Raw genomic sequence first — 13,991 nt, 5'->3', positions numbered from 1 at the left:
TCTGTTCTGTCTGTCTGTTCTGTCAGCATCTGTTCTGTCTGTCTGTTCTGTCAGCATCTGTTCTGTCTCTGTCTTTGTGTGTTTTTTTGTTTTTTGTTTGTTTTTATATTTGGTTCCCTTCTCTTCGAGAAGATGGGACAAACCCTAACCACCCCATTAAGCCTTACTTTAGACCACTGGCCTGACGTCCGCGCCCGAGCCGACAACCTGTCAGTCGATGTTCGAAAGAAGAAATGGGTGATCTTTTGTTCGTCCGAGTGGCCTACTGTTGAATCAGAATGGCCAAGAGACGGCACTTTCAATCTCAATATTATTTCCCAGGTTAAGGCAAAAGTGTTCAGCCCAGGACCACATGGACACCCGGACCAACGCGCCTACATTGTTAACTGGGAAAGTTTGGCACGTGACCCGCCCCTATGGGTCCAGCCCTTTGTCATCTCTAACAACATCTCTAACAAACCCCAACCTCCTCTTACCCCTATAGCCCCTAAGGCTCCCCCTCCCCAGGAGAGCCAACCACTTGTGCCTCTTCCTCCTGCACCTTCCCCTGCCCTACCCTCTTCTTCCCTATACCCCACCATTCTTAAGGAGAAGGTTCCCAAAGAAAAACCTCTGAAACCTACCCCTGCGCCCCCTCCCGTCCTTCCTCCGAACCCTAACTCTCCCCTCACTGACCTTCTATCAGAAGAACCCCCTCCTTATGCAGATCCAGAGGAACCAGAGAGTCCGGATGGGTCAGAGACTGCAGCAGCAGGTGGACAGCCTGCACAAGTCTCCCCAGCCCCTTCACCCATGGCGGGAAGACTCCCGGGAAGGCGCAAACCACCCCCTGATTCCACTACTCATGCCCTACCCTTGAGAGAGGGCCCAAATGGCCGACAGCAATACTGGCCATTCTTTGCCTCAGATCTATACTATTGGAAACACCATAACCCCCCATTCTCCAAAGATCCAATAACGCTGACTAACCTGATTGAGTCTATTTTAGTCACCCACCACCCCACTTGGGATGATTGCCAGCAACACTTGCAAACCCTGCTGATCTCGGAGGAAAAGCAAAGAGTCTTTTTGGAGGCTCGGAAAAACGTCCCAGGTGACAACGGGAGCCCAACCCTTTTGCCTAACGAAATTGACGAGGCTTTCCCTCTGACGCGACCTGACTGGGATTTCACTACAGCTACAGGTAGGGGACACCTATGCCTCTATCGCCAGTTGCTAATCGTGGGTCTCCGAGGGGCAGCACGCCGCCCCACCAATTTGGCCCAGGTTAAGCAAGTAATACAGGGAAATGAAGAGACACCCTCAGCCTTCTTAGAAAGGCTCAAGGATGCTTATAGGATGTATACCCCCTATGACCCTGAAGATCCAGGGCAAGCTACAAGTGTATCCATGTCTTCCATTTGGCAGTCTAGTCCGGATATTAGAAGCAAATTGCAGAGGCTTGAGGGTCTCTAGGGATATACTGTACAAGACTTACTAAAAGAGGCAGAGAAGATTTTCAACAAGAGGAGAAACAAGGAATTAACTAGGGTGTTGGCCACCGTGGTTCAGGGACAAAATAGAGAGGGAGACAGGAAGGGAGAACGACGTAGGGCCAAGGTGGACAGAGACCAATGCGCCTATTGTAAAGAACGAGGACACTGGATTAAGGATTGCCCCAGGAGGAACAAAGGACCTAGAAAGCCCAGGCCCCGAACCTCCCTCCTCACCTTAGAGGGGATTAGGGAACTCAGGGCCAGGAGCCCCCCCCCCCCCTGAGTCCAGGATAACTCTTGATGTCGGGGGGCAACCAGTCACCTTCCTAGTAGACACCAGGGCCCAGAATTCAGTCCTGACTTAGACTTCAGAGCCACTCAGCGAACGATCTGCTTGGGTCCAAGGAGCCACTGGTGGCAAGAGATATTGATGGACAACTAATCGGAAGGTTCAGCTGGCTACTGGTAAGGTGACGCATTCCTTTCTGCATGTTCCGGACTGTCCCTATCCCTTGTTGGGTAGAGACCTCCTCACCAAGCTAAGGGCCCAAATTCATTTTGAGGACACAGGGGCTAAGATAACGGGCCCAGATGGAGGTCCCCTCCAAATTTTGACCCTCCAGCTGGAGGATGAATATAGACTTTACGAGCCCCCGGGGCAACAGACAATTGACATGGCCCCTTGGCTCAATGACTTTCCATTGGCATGGGCAGAGACTGGGGGAATGGGGATGGCTATACAACAACCTCCACTCATCATTCAATTGAAGGCAACAGCTACTCCTGTTTCAATCAAGCAGTACCCCATGTCCCATGAAGCATATCATGGCATAAGGCCCTCCTACAGACATTGGGACAAGCAGGCTATCGGGCATCAGCCAGGAAGGCTCAGATATGCCAGAAGCAAGTCATTTACCTAGGTTATCAATTAAAAGATGGAGAGAGATGGCTGACCAAGGCGCGCAAACAGACCATCACTAACATTCCTGCCCCCCCCCCCCCCCCGGAACCCCCGCCAGCTAAGAGAGTTCCTGGGAACAGGGGGATACTGCCGCCTCTGGATCCCAGGGTTTGCAGAGCTGGCTGCACCCTTGTATCCATTAACTAAACAAGGAACAATGTTTGATTGGGGGGAGGACCAACAGAGGGCTTTCGAAAACATTAAGAAAGCCTTGTTAGCCTCCCCTGCTCTAGGCCTCCCTGACATTACCAAGTCTTTCGATTTGTTCGTGGATGAAAAACAGGGTTACACTAAAGGGGTCCTAACTCAAAAACTGGGCCCTTGGAGGTGTCCTGTAGCTTACCTCTCAAAGAAACTCGACCCAGTAGCTTCAGGGTGCCCGCCCTGTCTGCGAATGGTAGCAGCTATTGCAGTCCTCACCAAGGATAAGGGTAAACTGACTCTGGGCCAGCCATTGACTATCCTGGCGCCCCATGCGGTGGAGGCCCTGGTCAAACAGCCTCCAGACCGCTGTCTCTCTAATGCTCACATGACTCATTATCAAGCCATGCTCCTGGATACGGACCGGGTGCACTTTGGACCTGTGGTTGCTCTTAATCCCGCGACCTTGCTCCCCCTGCTGGAGGAAGCCCAACACCATGACTGCCTCCAGATCCTTGCGGAAATACACGGGACCAGGCCAGACCTGAGGGATCAACCCCTCCGAGATGCTGACTATACTTGGTCTACGGATGGCAGCAGTTTCCTGGCAAATGGGGAATACAGAGAGGGGGCGGCAGTGACAACGGACACTGAGGTAATTTGGGCAGAAACCCTTCCCGCAGGCACCTCCGCCCAGAGGGCTGAACTCATCGCTCTGACCCAGGCACTCCAGATGGCAGAAGGTAAGAGGCTAAATGTTTATACGGATAGCCGATATGCCTTCGCCACGGCTCACATACATGGGGAAATTTATCGAAGACGTGGGCTGCTGACCTCAGAAGGAAAGGAAATTAAGAACAAACTTGAAATACTGGCACTTCTAAAGGCCTTATTTTTGCCCCAAAAATTAAGTATTATGCACTGCCCTGGGCATCAAAAAGGCCATAGCCCTGAGGCAAAGGGAAATAGACTGGCAGATGACACTGCTCGAAAGATTGCTATGAAATCAACCAAGACCTCCCAAGCTTTCCCCTTGATGAACCCGAAAGAGGCCCCAGCCTCCAGTTCGCTACCCTATAGTACAGAGGACTTTGATCTCCTAAAGAAAATGGGGGCCACATATGACCTCAAAAAGCAACATTGGGTTTTTAAGGAAAAGATTGTTATGCCAACAAAACATACTTATAAAATAATAGACTACTCACATAAATTGACCCATTTGGGGCCAAAGAAGAAGAAGACCTTGTTGGACAGACAGGAGTTAGGCCAACACCTCCTGAACAGGGATGGAGCCCTGCAAAAAGTGACTGATGAATGCCAAGCCTGCGCTCAGGTAAACGCAGGCAGAACCGAGCTTGGTCCAGGAGTTCGGGTATGGGGACATCATCCCGGAGTACATTGGGAGATCGACTTTACAGAGGTTAGGCCAGGTCTCTATGGGTACAGATACCTCTTGGTGTTCATAGACACTTTTTCAGGATGGGTGGAAGCCTTTCCCACCAAACACGAAACCGCAAAGGTGGTGACCAAAAAGCTCTTGGAATGCCTCAAGTCTTAGGCACCGATAATGGCCCTGCCTTCATCTCCCAGGTAAGTCAGTTGGTGGCCAAACTTCTAGGGGTCAAATGAAAATTACATTGTGCGTATAGACCCCAAAGTTCAGAGCAGGTAGAACGCATGAATAGAACAATTAAGGAGACCTTATCCAAATTAACGCTTGCAACTGGCACTAGAGACTGGGTGCTCCTCTTATCACTGACCCTGTACAGAGCCCGCAACACTCCAGGGTCTCATGGACTGACACCTTTTGAAATCCTATATGGAGCTCCTCCCCCATTTATAAATTTCTTTGATTCAAACATTGCCGATTTTGCTGACAGTTCTTCTCTGGAAGCCCATTTACAGGCGTTACAGATTGTGCAAAGAGAGGTCTGGAAGCCACTCGCCGCTGCTTACCGAGACCAACTGAACCAGCTGGTGGTACCGCATACCTTCCAGATAGGAGATACTGTTTGGGTCCGCAGACACCAGACCAAAAACTTGGAACCTCGGTGGAAAGGCCCTTACACTGTCCTTCTGACCACTCCAAGGGCACTGAAGGTTGACGGCATTGCAGCCTGGATCCATGCATCGCACTTTAAGGCCACCCATACAGCTGAGAAAGCGGAGCCCGCTGCGACCCCAGCATGGAGAATCCAACGCACTCAAAACCCCTTAAAAATAAGGCTTACCCATGGGGCCCTTTGACTATTATATGGGCCCTACTAAGATTGGGGATGGCGACACAAGAAAATAGCCCGCACCAGGTTTTCAATGCACCCACCAGCTGCACTTCCGTCCCCCAGCATAAGCTGACCCTGTCTGAAGTATCTGGACAGGGACTTTGCATAGGGACTATTCCCAAAACCCACCAGGCCTTATGTAACTCTACCCAAAAGGTGTCCAGAGGAACCTATTACCTAGCTGCCTCCAACGGGACCTATTGGGCATGCAGTACTGGATTAACCCCATGCGTTTCAGCTGCTGTGCTCAGTGAAACCTCTGATTACTGCGTTCTAATTGAATTATGGCCCAAAGTTACATACCAGGATCCTGAATACATTTATAGTCATTTTGAAGGGAGACCCCAATTTAGGAGAGAACCAGCCTCCCTAACTTTGGCCTTATTGCTGGGAGGCATCACTATGGAGGGAATAGCGGCAGGGGTGGGGACAGGGACCAGCGCTCTTATGGAGACCAGCCAATTTAGACAACTTCAGGCAGCCATGCATACTGATATCAAGGCACTGGAAGAATCGGTTAGTGCACTCGAAAAGTCCTTAACCTCCCTCTCAGAGGTAGTCCTACAAAACAGGAGGGGGCTAGACATGTTGTTTTTGCGAGAGGGAGGGTTATGTGTGGCGCTCAAAGAGGAATGCTGCTTCTATGCGGACCACACTGGGCTGGTGAGAGACAATATGACAAAGCTTAGAGAGAGGTTAAGACAGAGACAAAGGCTGTTCGAATCACAACAAGGATGGTTCGAAGGATGGTTCAATAAGTCTCCCGGGTTTACAACTCTATTGTCTTCTTTGATATGTCCCTTGATTATCCTCCTTCTGATACTCCTGTTTGGGCCCTGCATCTTAAACCGCCTGATTCAGTTTATAAAAGACAGGCTGTCAGTCATTCAGGCCCTAGTACTGACCCATCAGTATCACATGTTACCACAACAAGATACTGAGGTTCTGTAATTGCTTTGAGTAAAAGATTTAACTCATTAACAAAAAGAAAAAGGGGGAAATGAAAGACCCTACAGACCCCCTCCTCAAAATCCGCAGCTAGCATGCTCCCAGGGGAACGTCCTGTTTGCTTTAAAAAAACTCTCCGGATCAGCAGCCAGTCTGCTCCCATAAGAACATCCCATGTGCCTGAGAGAGCAGGAGATAGAGATAGGAAGACTGCAAGGCAAGATGTCAATAAGATAGGATGTCAACAAAGCAGGTTAGCTATAAGATAGGACCAGGATGATTGTTGCCAGGCATCCATGCTGAGAGAGGAAACCTTTCATGCCCCCCGCTGCATTCCGATAACCACGCTTTTGCTTCTATAAACTTGCTTTTTGCTCTTCCCTATAAAAAGCCTGCCCTCCAGTTGGCAGGTGCGCAAATCTTCCGAGAGATCTTGCTGCCCACAGGTACCTGTGTCTACTCAATAAACCTCTTGCAATTTGCATCCGTGCGGTCTCGGCCTGTTCCTTGGTGTTGGGGAGGTCTCCTCCCGAAAAGAGGTCCTCGTCGAGGGTCTTTCATACTCAGCAAAGCTTTCAATTACCATCAATGGAGAAAACAAGATATTCCATGATAAAAAGAGATTTAAACAATACCTATCTACAAATCCAGTATTATAAAAAGTACTAGAAGGAAAACTCCAACCCAAGGAAGCAGACTGCACCCACAAAAACACAGACAACAGATAACTTCAAACCAACTAAACCCTAAGAAGGGATACACACACACACACTACTACTGAAAAATAACAGAAATTAACAATCACTGGTCATTTATATCTCTTAATATCAATGGATTCAGTTCACCTATAAAAAGACACAGGCAAAAAATAAAATAAAAAAATAAAAATAAAAAAAAAGACACAGGCAAAGAGATTGGATACAAAAATAGAATCCAGCCTTCTGCTATATATAAGAAACACACCTGAACGTCAAAGACAGACATTACCTCAAAGTAAAGGGTTGGGAAAAGATTTTTCAATTAAATGGACCTACGAAACAAGTAGGTATAACCATTCTAATATTTAACAAAATAGACTTCAAAATAAAATCAGTCAAAAGAAACAGAGAAGGGCACTTTATACTCATAACAGGAAGTCTCAATCCTGAACATTCATGCCCCAAATAGCACCCACACATGTTAAATAAATATTACTAAAGCTTAAATTGCACATCAAACCCCACACACTAATAGTAGGTGACTTCAACACCCCAATGGACAGGTCAATCAGACAGAAACCTAACAGAGAAATAAGAGAACTAACAGATATCATGACTCAAATGGAATTAACAAACATCTATACAACATTCCACCCAAACACAAAAAAATATACCTTCTTCTCAAGATCTCATGGAACATTCTCTAAAATTGACCACATACTCAGTAACAAAGCAAGCCTCTACAGATATTGTATCTTATTGGATCACCATGGTTTAAGATTAGAATTCAACAGCAACACTAATTTCATAAAGCCCACAAACACATAGAAATTAAACAGTGCTCTAATGAAAGATGCCTGGGTTAAGGAATAAAGAAAGAAAGAAATTAGAGACTTTCTAGAATTCAACAAAAAGTGAAAGCACAACTTACCCAAACCTATGGGACACTATAAAAGCAGTGCTAAGAGGAGAGTTCAGAGCACTAAGTACCTACATAAAGAAAGCAGAGGAAACTCACACTACTGACTTAACAGCACACCTTAAAGCTCTAGAACAAAAAGAAACAGACTCACCCAGGAGGAGTAGAAAACAGGAAATAATCAAATTGAAGGTGAAAATCAACAAAACAGAAACAAAGAAAACACCACAAAGATTCTAAGGCACAAAGAGCTGGTTCTTTGAGAAAATCAAGAAGATAGACAAACCCTTATCCAAACTAATCAAAAGGCAGAGAGAAAAAAATCCAAATTAACAAAATCATAAATGAAAATGGGGACATAAGAACAGACACTGAGGAAACCCAGAGAATCATTAGGTCTTACTACAAAAGACTGTACTCCACAAATTGGAAAATGTAAAAGAAATGCACAATTTTTCAGATAGGTACCACATATGAAAATTAAATCAAGACTAGGTAAGCAATTTAAATAGAACTATAACCTGCAAGGAAATAGAAGTTGTCATCAAAAGCTTCCTAACTGAAAAAAGCCAAATTCTACCAGATCTTCAAAGAAAAGCTAATACCTATACTTCTCAAATTGTTCCACACAATAGAAACAGAAGGGACTTTGCCAAACCCTTTTGAGGAGGCTACTGTTACCCTGATAACAAAAATCATAGAAAGACTCAACAGAAAGAGAAAATTACAGACCAATCTCATAAACATAGATACAAAAATATGCAAAAAAAATCTGACAAACTTAATTTCCCTGGAAGCAAAGACCTGTATTTTGAGATCTGTATTTTGTTTACAGCCATCTTAAATTCACAGGCAAGTTCCGGACCTAGGACATTAACCTAGTGAGACCTGCAGGCTACAGGCTTTTAGAAAACATTAGCATTTTCCTTTGTTAGTCAACAATAACAGATTCTCAGTATTTACCTATCAGCTAGAGACAGGAATTCCAGAGGACCTGACACATCTCCCCTCCCCCTTGCCAGTTTGTTTTATAACAGCTTCTGAGGAAATAATAAACTCATCAGCTTGATTAGAAACACTTTATTTTTCGTGTCTCCTGTATCCTCCATTCTGCTCCCCTAGATTTATCAGGGACCACTGTTCACATCCTGCTGGCCAGGATACGAATCCAAGAACACATTAAAAAAAAATCATCCACCATGATCAAGTTGGCTTCATCTCAGAGATGCAGGGAAGGTTCAAGATACAAAAATGTATCAATATAATCCACCATACAAATAAACTGAAAGAAAGAAAACATATGATCATCTCATTAGATGATGAAAAAGCATTTGACAAAATCCAACACCCTTTCATGATTAAAGTCTTAGAGATATCAGGGATACAGGGAACATATTTAAGCATAATAAAAGCAATATACAGGAAGCCAACAGGGAACATCAAATTAAATGGAGAGAAACTCAAAACAATCCCATTAAAATTAGGAAGAAAACAAGGCTGTCCACTCTCTCCATATCTATTCAGTATAGTTCTTGAAGTTTTGACCAGAGCAATAAGACAACAAAAGGAGATCAAGGGGATACAAATCGTAAGGAAGAAGTCAATTTTTCATTATTTGCAGATGATATGATAGGATACATAAGTGAACCCAAAAACTCTACTAGGAAACTTCTACAGCTGATAAATAACTTCAGTAAGGTGGCAGGATACAGGAGCAACAACAACAAAAAAAATCAGTAGCCCTCCTATACACAAATGGCAGGTGTGTGCCTCTACACCATCATCTCACTGGGTACTTTAACTTTTTTTCCTGACTCTGTGTTTCTCTTTTCCTGTCTTTTGTTTGGATAGCTAAGTCTATTTACATACAAAGTGAGCACATATATGGAAAGACTTCTCTCATTTGTTTCTTGTTTTTAGTTTGTGTCCCTTATTCTCTGTATTTTTTAACTGTGTTTCAATGTATTCTGTAGTTATTCTCTTTAGACTACTATTGAAATTATGTTTAATATCCTAAAGCACAGCATTGTAATGTGAATTTTTAGCAGTTTAATTTTAACAATAAAAGAGACTCTACTTGCTTAAAGCATGGTCACTACCCATTCACAGTTGTTGATGTCATAAAATTTCATAAAATCATTTAATTATAAACTAGATGTTCAAAATGTAAGCCAATAAAGTTTATTACATTTATTGATTTACTGTCTCTATGTGTGAGTGCACGTGTGCCATGCTACGTCAGAAGACAATCTGCAGAAGTCACTTTCTTCTTGTCACCTGGGCCATGCTACATCAGAAGACAATCTGGAGAAGTCACTTTCTTCTTTTCACCTGGGCCCCATAGACAGAATCCAGTTCGTTAGTGCTTGAAGCAAATGCCTTCATTGTCAGATGCCCTCCCCCTGGCTGAAGGGGCATCTACCTAGATTTTGCTGTCTCATCCTCACTTTGAGACTATCTTTCAAACTTGAGCCAGGTTTTTCTCTGTCCTACAGGCCTCAAGGTACATGCCCTGACCTAATTTTGGCCCAACAGTCAGAGCCATCTCTCCAGTTGTAAATCCAGTAACTTTAATGCACTAATCCTCCATTACATAAAAAAAAAATTATGGAGATACAAAGCACAGTTACAATAGCTATAACCTTTGCCCGAGGATTTACCATTACTGTGCTCTTTGTTCCTTTGTTTGGCTTCAAAATACTGTTTGGTATGTTTTCAAGCCCTCATTCTCTTATCAAACTGTTTTTCAGGGCAGGTCTCATCTCATGATAATTATCTTAGTTAAGGTTTCTGCTTGCTCTGAAAAAAACCAAAAACCCATAAACAAAAGCAACTTGGGACAGAACAGGCTTGATTTCATCTTTCAATAGTTTTTATGGTTAATTGTCACTTTAGGAGACAAGCCACGCCCGTTCCCGGTGACCCCTGCCCTCCTCTCACCATCTTGATTCTCATTGTTCCCTTTTTGGTATGTGAGCTCCCTCTCTTCTGCTCCCTTCTCTGTCTCTCTCCTTTCTCTTCTCCTTCTTCACCCACTCTCTCTTCCCTCTAAGTAATACATATCCAATTCTATTCTGTATGATGTGTCTGTCCATGTGCCTTCTACCGACTACCTGCTCACACACCCGGGCTCGCTGGGACCAGCCCGCCCAACACCAGCCACCACTTGGAAACTGGCAGCCATCTCTGACTGGAACTAGCTGCTCTGTGGGCCCACTGCCTACTGCCGCTGGGGATCTTGGAACATTTTTAACAATAGTCAGCTCATACTCGATCACTGATGCAAGGCAGGGCAGAAACTCAAGTCAGGGACCTGGAGGTGAAAGATCCTACAGACCCCCTCCTCAAAACCCGCAGCTAGCATGCTCCGGGGAAACGTACTGTTTGCTTTAAAAGAATTCTCCGGATCAGCAGCCAGCCGGCTCTCGTAAGAACATTCCACATGCTTGAGATGTGCAGGATGTCTATGAGATAGAAAGACTGCAGGGCAGAATGTCAATAAGATAGGACATCAACAAAGCAGGTTGACTGCAGAACAGGATATCTATGAGATAGGAACAGTCATGCCCCCCGCCTCGTTCCAATAACCACGCTTTTGCTTCTGTAAACTTGCTTTTTCTTCTTCCCTAAAAAAAGCCCGCTCTCCAGGTGGCAGGTGCGCAAGTCCTCCGAAAGACTTTGCTGCTTGCAGGTACCTGTGTTTACTCAATAAACCTCTTGCTAATTGCATCCTGTGGTCTGGACTGGGAGTGTCCTGGTTCTGGGGACTTCATTGGAGGAAAAGGTCCTCTCCTAGGGTCTTTCAGAGGAAGGAGCTAAAACAAAGACCATAAAGGGGTGCTGCTTCCTGGCTTACACAATCAGAGCTTACTGTCCAGGGATGGCACCACTCAAAGTAGGCTGGGAATTTCCTCATCAATCATTGACCATACTTGCCTACAGGCCACTCATATGGAGGTATTTTCTAAGTTATTAATACCTCTTCCCGAGTGACTCTAATTTCTGTCAAATTGACATTAATACTAATAAACAATCAATGAAATTACAAATCCTCTCAGTTTTCCTCTATCTATAATGTAAAAATTTCCTTTTCTTTTGAAGTGCAGTTTTACCAACACACGATTCCCATTTAACTGTTTTCTGTGTTTTTAATTACTTTAAATACACCAGCTCCCAGCCCTCTGGACAACAGTGTTACACTGGTGTCAATGAGGATCCCTATATTCAAAGTTTACTTCTCTGCTGCCTTTTTTCTAGGCTATGTGTAGAGTTTTGGTTTTTTATAATTTGATCATAATCTAGATGTAGGTCTCTGAGTTTATCTTACTGGGATTCACTGTATTTCTTAGATATTTCTATGGATGTCTTCCATCAAATTCAGGGTATTATAAACCTCTTTCTTCAGATATTGTCCCCTGTGCCTTAGTCTCCTTTTTCTCCATGTGGGATTTCACATGGCATGACAGTAATTGATACTATCTGACATACTCTTTAAGAATTTTCAGTTTCATTGACTCCTTTTTTTTCTGTAGTCTTCAGACTCAGTTAGTTTGAATTTCTTATTTTCAAGTTTTGTTTTTAATATGATTTCTTGTGATTGCTCAAGTCACAAAGTGATTAGCAATAAGAACATACATGCGTAATATTTGGAAAACATATATCTTAATGGTCCACTCTGACTCTGCACGACATTTGTAGCTGCTTCACTAATATATGCCCAGCTGCCCACTGCTCTGTTTACTTAGCCACCATAGTAAGCTCTTTCATCTTAGTTAAGTGTCTCATCTTCTCTGGGCTCCCTTCTTTCCAAGCATGTCCACTCTTTTTCCCATTTCAGACTCTCCTTCAGGTCTCTGAAAAACAGACAGGCAAGCCTATAACCAGGCAAGAGAGATCTACATTATAAGCATTATAAGACCCTGTTAATATGTGTATGTGTATGTATGTACGTATGTATGTATGTAATATATTTTTCTAATGAAAAGTAGAAACCTTTAATGGGAGGTTAATTATTCTTACATTAATTATTCAATAGAAAGCTGATTAGGAGCTAATGTTAACAGAAATTATCCAATCATCCATCCAAAGCTTTACATTGGAGTGGGAGTCTGTCCATGGGTTCTAGATTTCTAAACCAGTACAAGAGTCAGATCACGCTAGTGTATATACTGTTTGGATGGTATTTTCTCCTCTGATATTCCTATAATCTTCTTATTACTAAAGGCAACCAGCTCGCAAGTCATTGACAACTTTATTTGCTGTAAGAAATGCAAAGATCCCATGCTATAAGAATATAGTTTTCAGACAGAGCCATTCTCTTCCTGTTTGCTCAGTACATTTTTAGTGTTTTGAGTGCTTTTCATATCATTCTGAATGTGTTCTCAAACAAATGTTGAATGGTTAAAGAAAATTCAAACAAAATTATATTCTGGGTGGTTTCATATTAACTTTTAATTTTTATTATGTTTTACATAGTGTACATATATGTGCACATATACATACATGCATGTACATGGAAGTTAAAGGATAACCTGTGGGGAATCAATTCTCTTATTTTACCAAGGGAGTCTAGAAAACTGAACTCAAGCAGTGAGACTTGGCACCACAGTCCTTACCTGAAGAACCACCTTGCCAGATTCTTTTGAAGATTTCTTCATTAGATGTCTCTATCTCAAACATTGTTGGAAGGTGCTTCTTTTATGGGTTCTATATATGTCTACTATCAGGAATAACTTTCCTTTGCTGACAATTTTTCCTCTACAATTTAACGTATCTTTCTTACAGTCCCAACTTAGATTTTTGCATAAAAGTAAAAATAAAAAAAAAGAGAGAAAATACTTTCTGTCACATCTGAAAAAGAAATCACGTTCTTATAATTTCTTAAAGGAACTGTAATGACTTAGGTGGAAAGACAATAATACACACGACTTAAATAAGAAATCAACACCAGGATGTAGTCTCTGTGCTAACAAGTTACATACTCTGGAGTTAGGAATGAAATGCATGTCTAACCCTGAGAGGTTTTATAGTTCCCTTTAAAATGGTAATGATTGGGGATTCTCCTTCCCCATAGAAAAGCCCCATTTCTTCTCTCTAAAATTGAACTGAGTTTAGTCTGTGTTTGGAGGTTCCTGGGTAATTTCAATTAATTTCTATGGGGAAAGGGATTGAAGCAATCATCGCTCAACAATCCACTGATCAACCACAGCCTTTTTGTGAGCATCTTGAGGATTCCCATAAGCCTCACTGAGGGATAAGTAATCAAAATAAAATCACCACATTTAGTCCTGATTTGCATACTGACTTACACTTGCTAACAGCTCTCATCCCCACAAAACCTGGACCTTGCTGCCAAGTGCTAGAAGGAAGTAAGCAAAGTGAACTCTAAAGGTCATCATGGCTCCCTGGCATGCTTCATTCATCAGTACAAATAAAAAGATGCATACTATAGGCATATATTTTGGTATGGCACAAAGGCCATTAGCCCAGTCTGAGCTGATCACTTAGCTCTGCAGACAAACTGTCTCTACCTTAACAATACCCAGGATGTGCTACTCCTAGCTTCTT

General features: G+C 43.3%; 1 protein-coding gene across 1 annotated transcript; it reads left to right on the top strand.

Moving 5' to 3' along the window:
* The first annotated feature begins 132 nt into the window (after positions 1-132).
* On the top strand, positions 133-1,455 carry LOC121438551 (histone acetyltransferase p300-like). The gene has a single exon (XM_041638803.1). It carries the CDS (start codon positions 133-135, stop codon positions 1,453-1,455), a length of 1,323 nt encoding a protein of 440 aa, XP_041494737.1.
* The last annotated feature ends 12,536 nt before the right edge of the window (positions 1,456-13,991 follow it).

This window comes from Microtus oregoni, unplaced genomic scaffold (genome assembly GCF_018167655.1).
Source record: "Microtus oregoni isolate MIOR12 unplaced genomic scaffold, Mior012 000056F_ref0000123, whole genome shotgun sequence".
NCBI lineage: Eukaryota > Metazoa > Chordata > Mammalia > Rodentia > Cricetidae > Microtus > Microtus oregoni.
This window is presented reverse-complemented; position numbering and strand designations above follow the sequence as displayed.

What these genes read in the sequence shown, in the direction of transcription:
- LOC121438551 (XM_041638803.1), top strand. Translation starts at nt 133, where the DNA reads ATGGGACAAACCCTAACCACCCCATTAAGCCTTACTTTAGACCACTGG.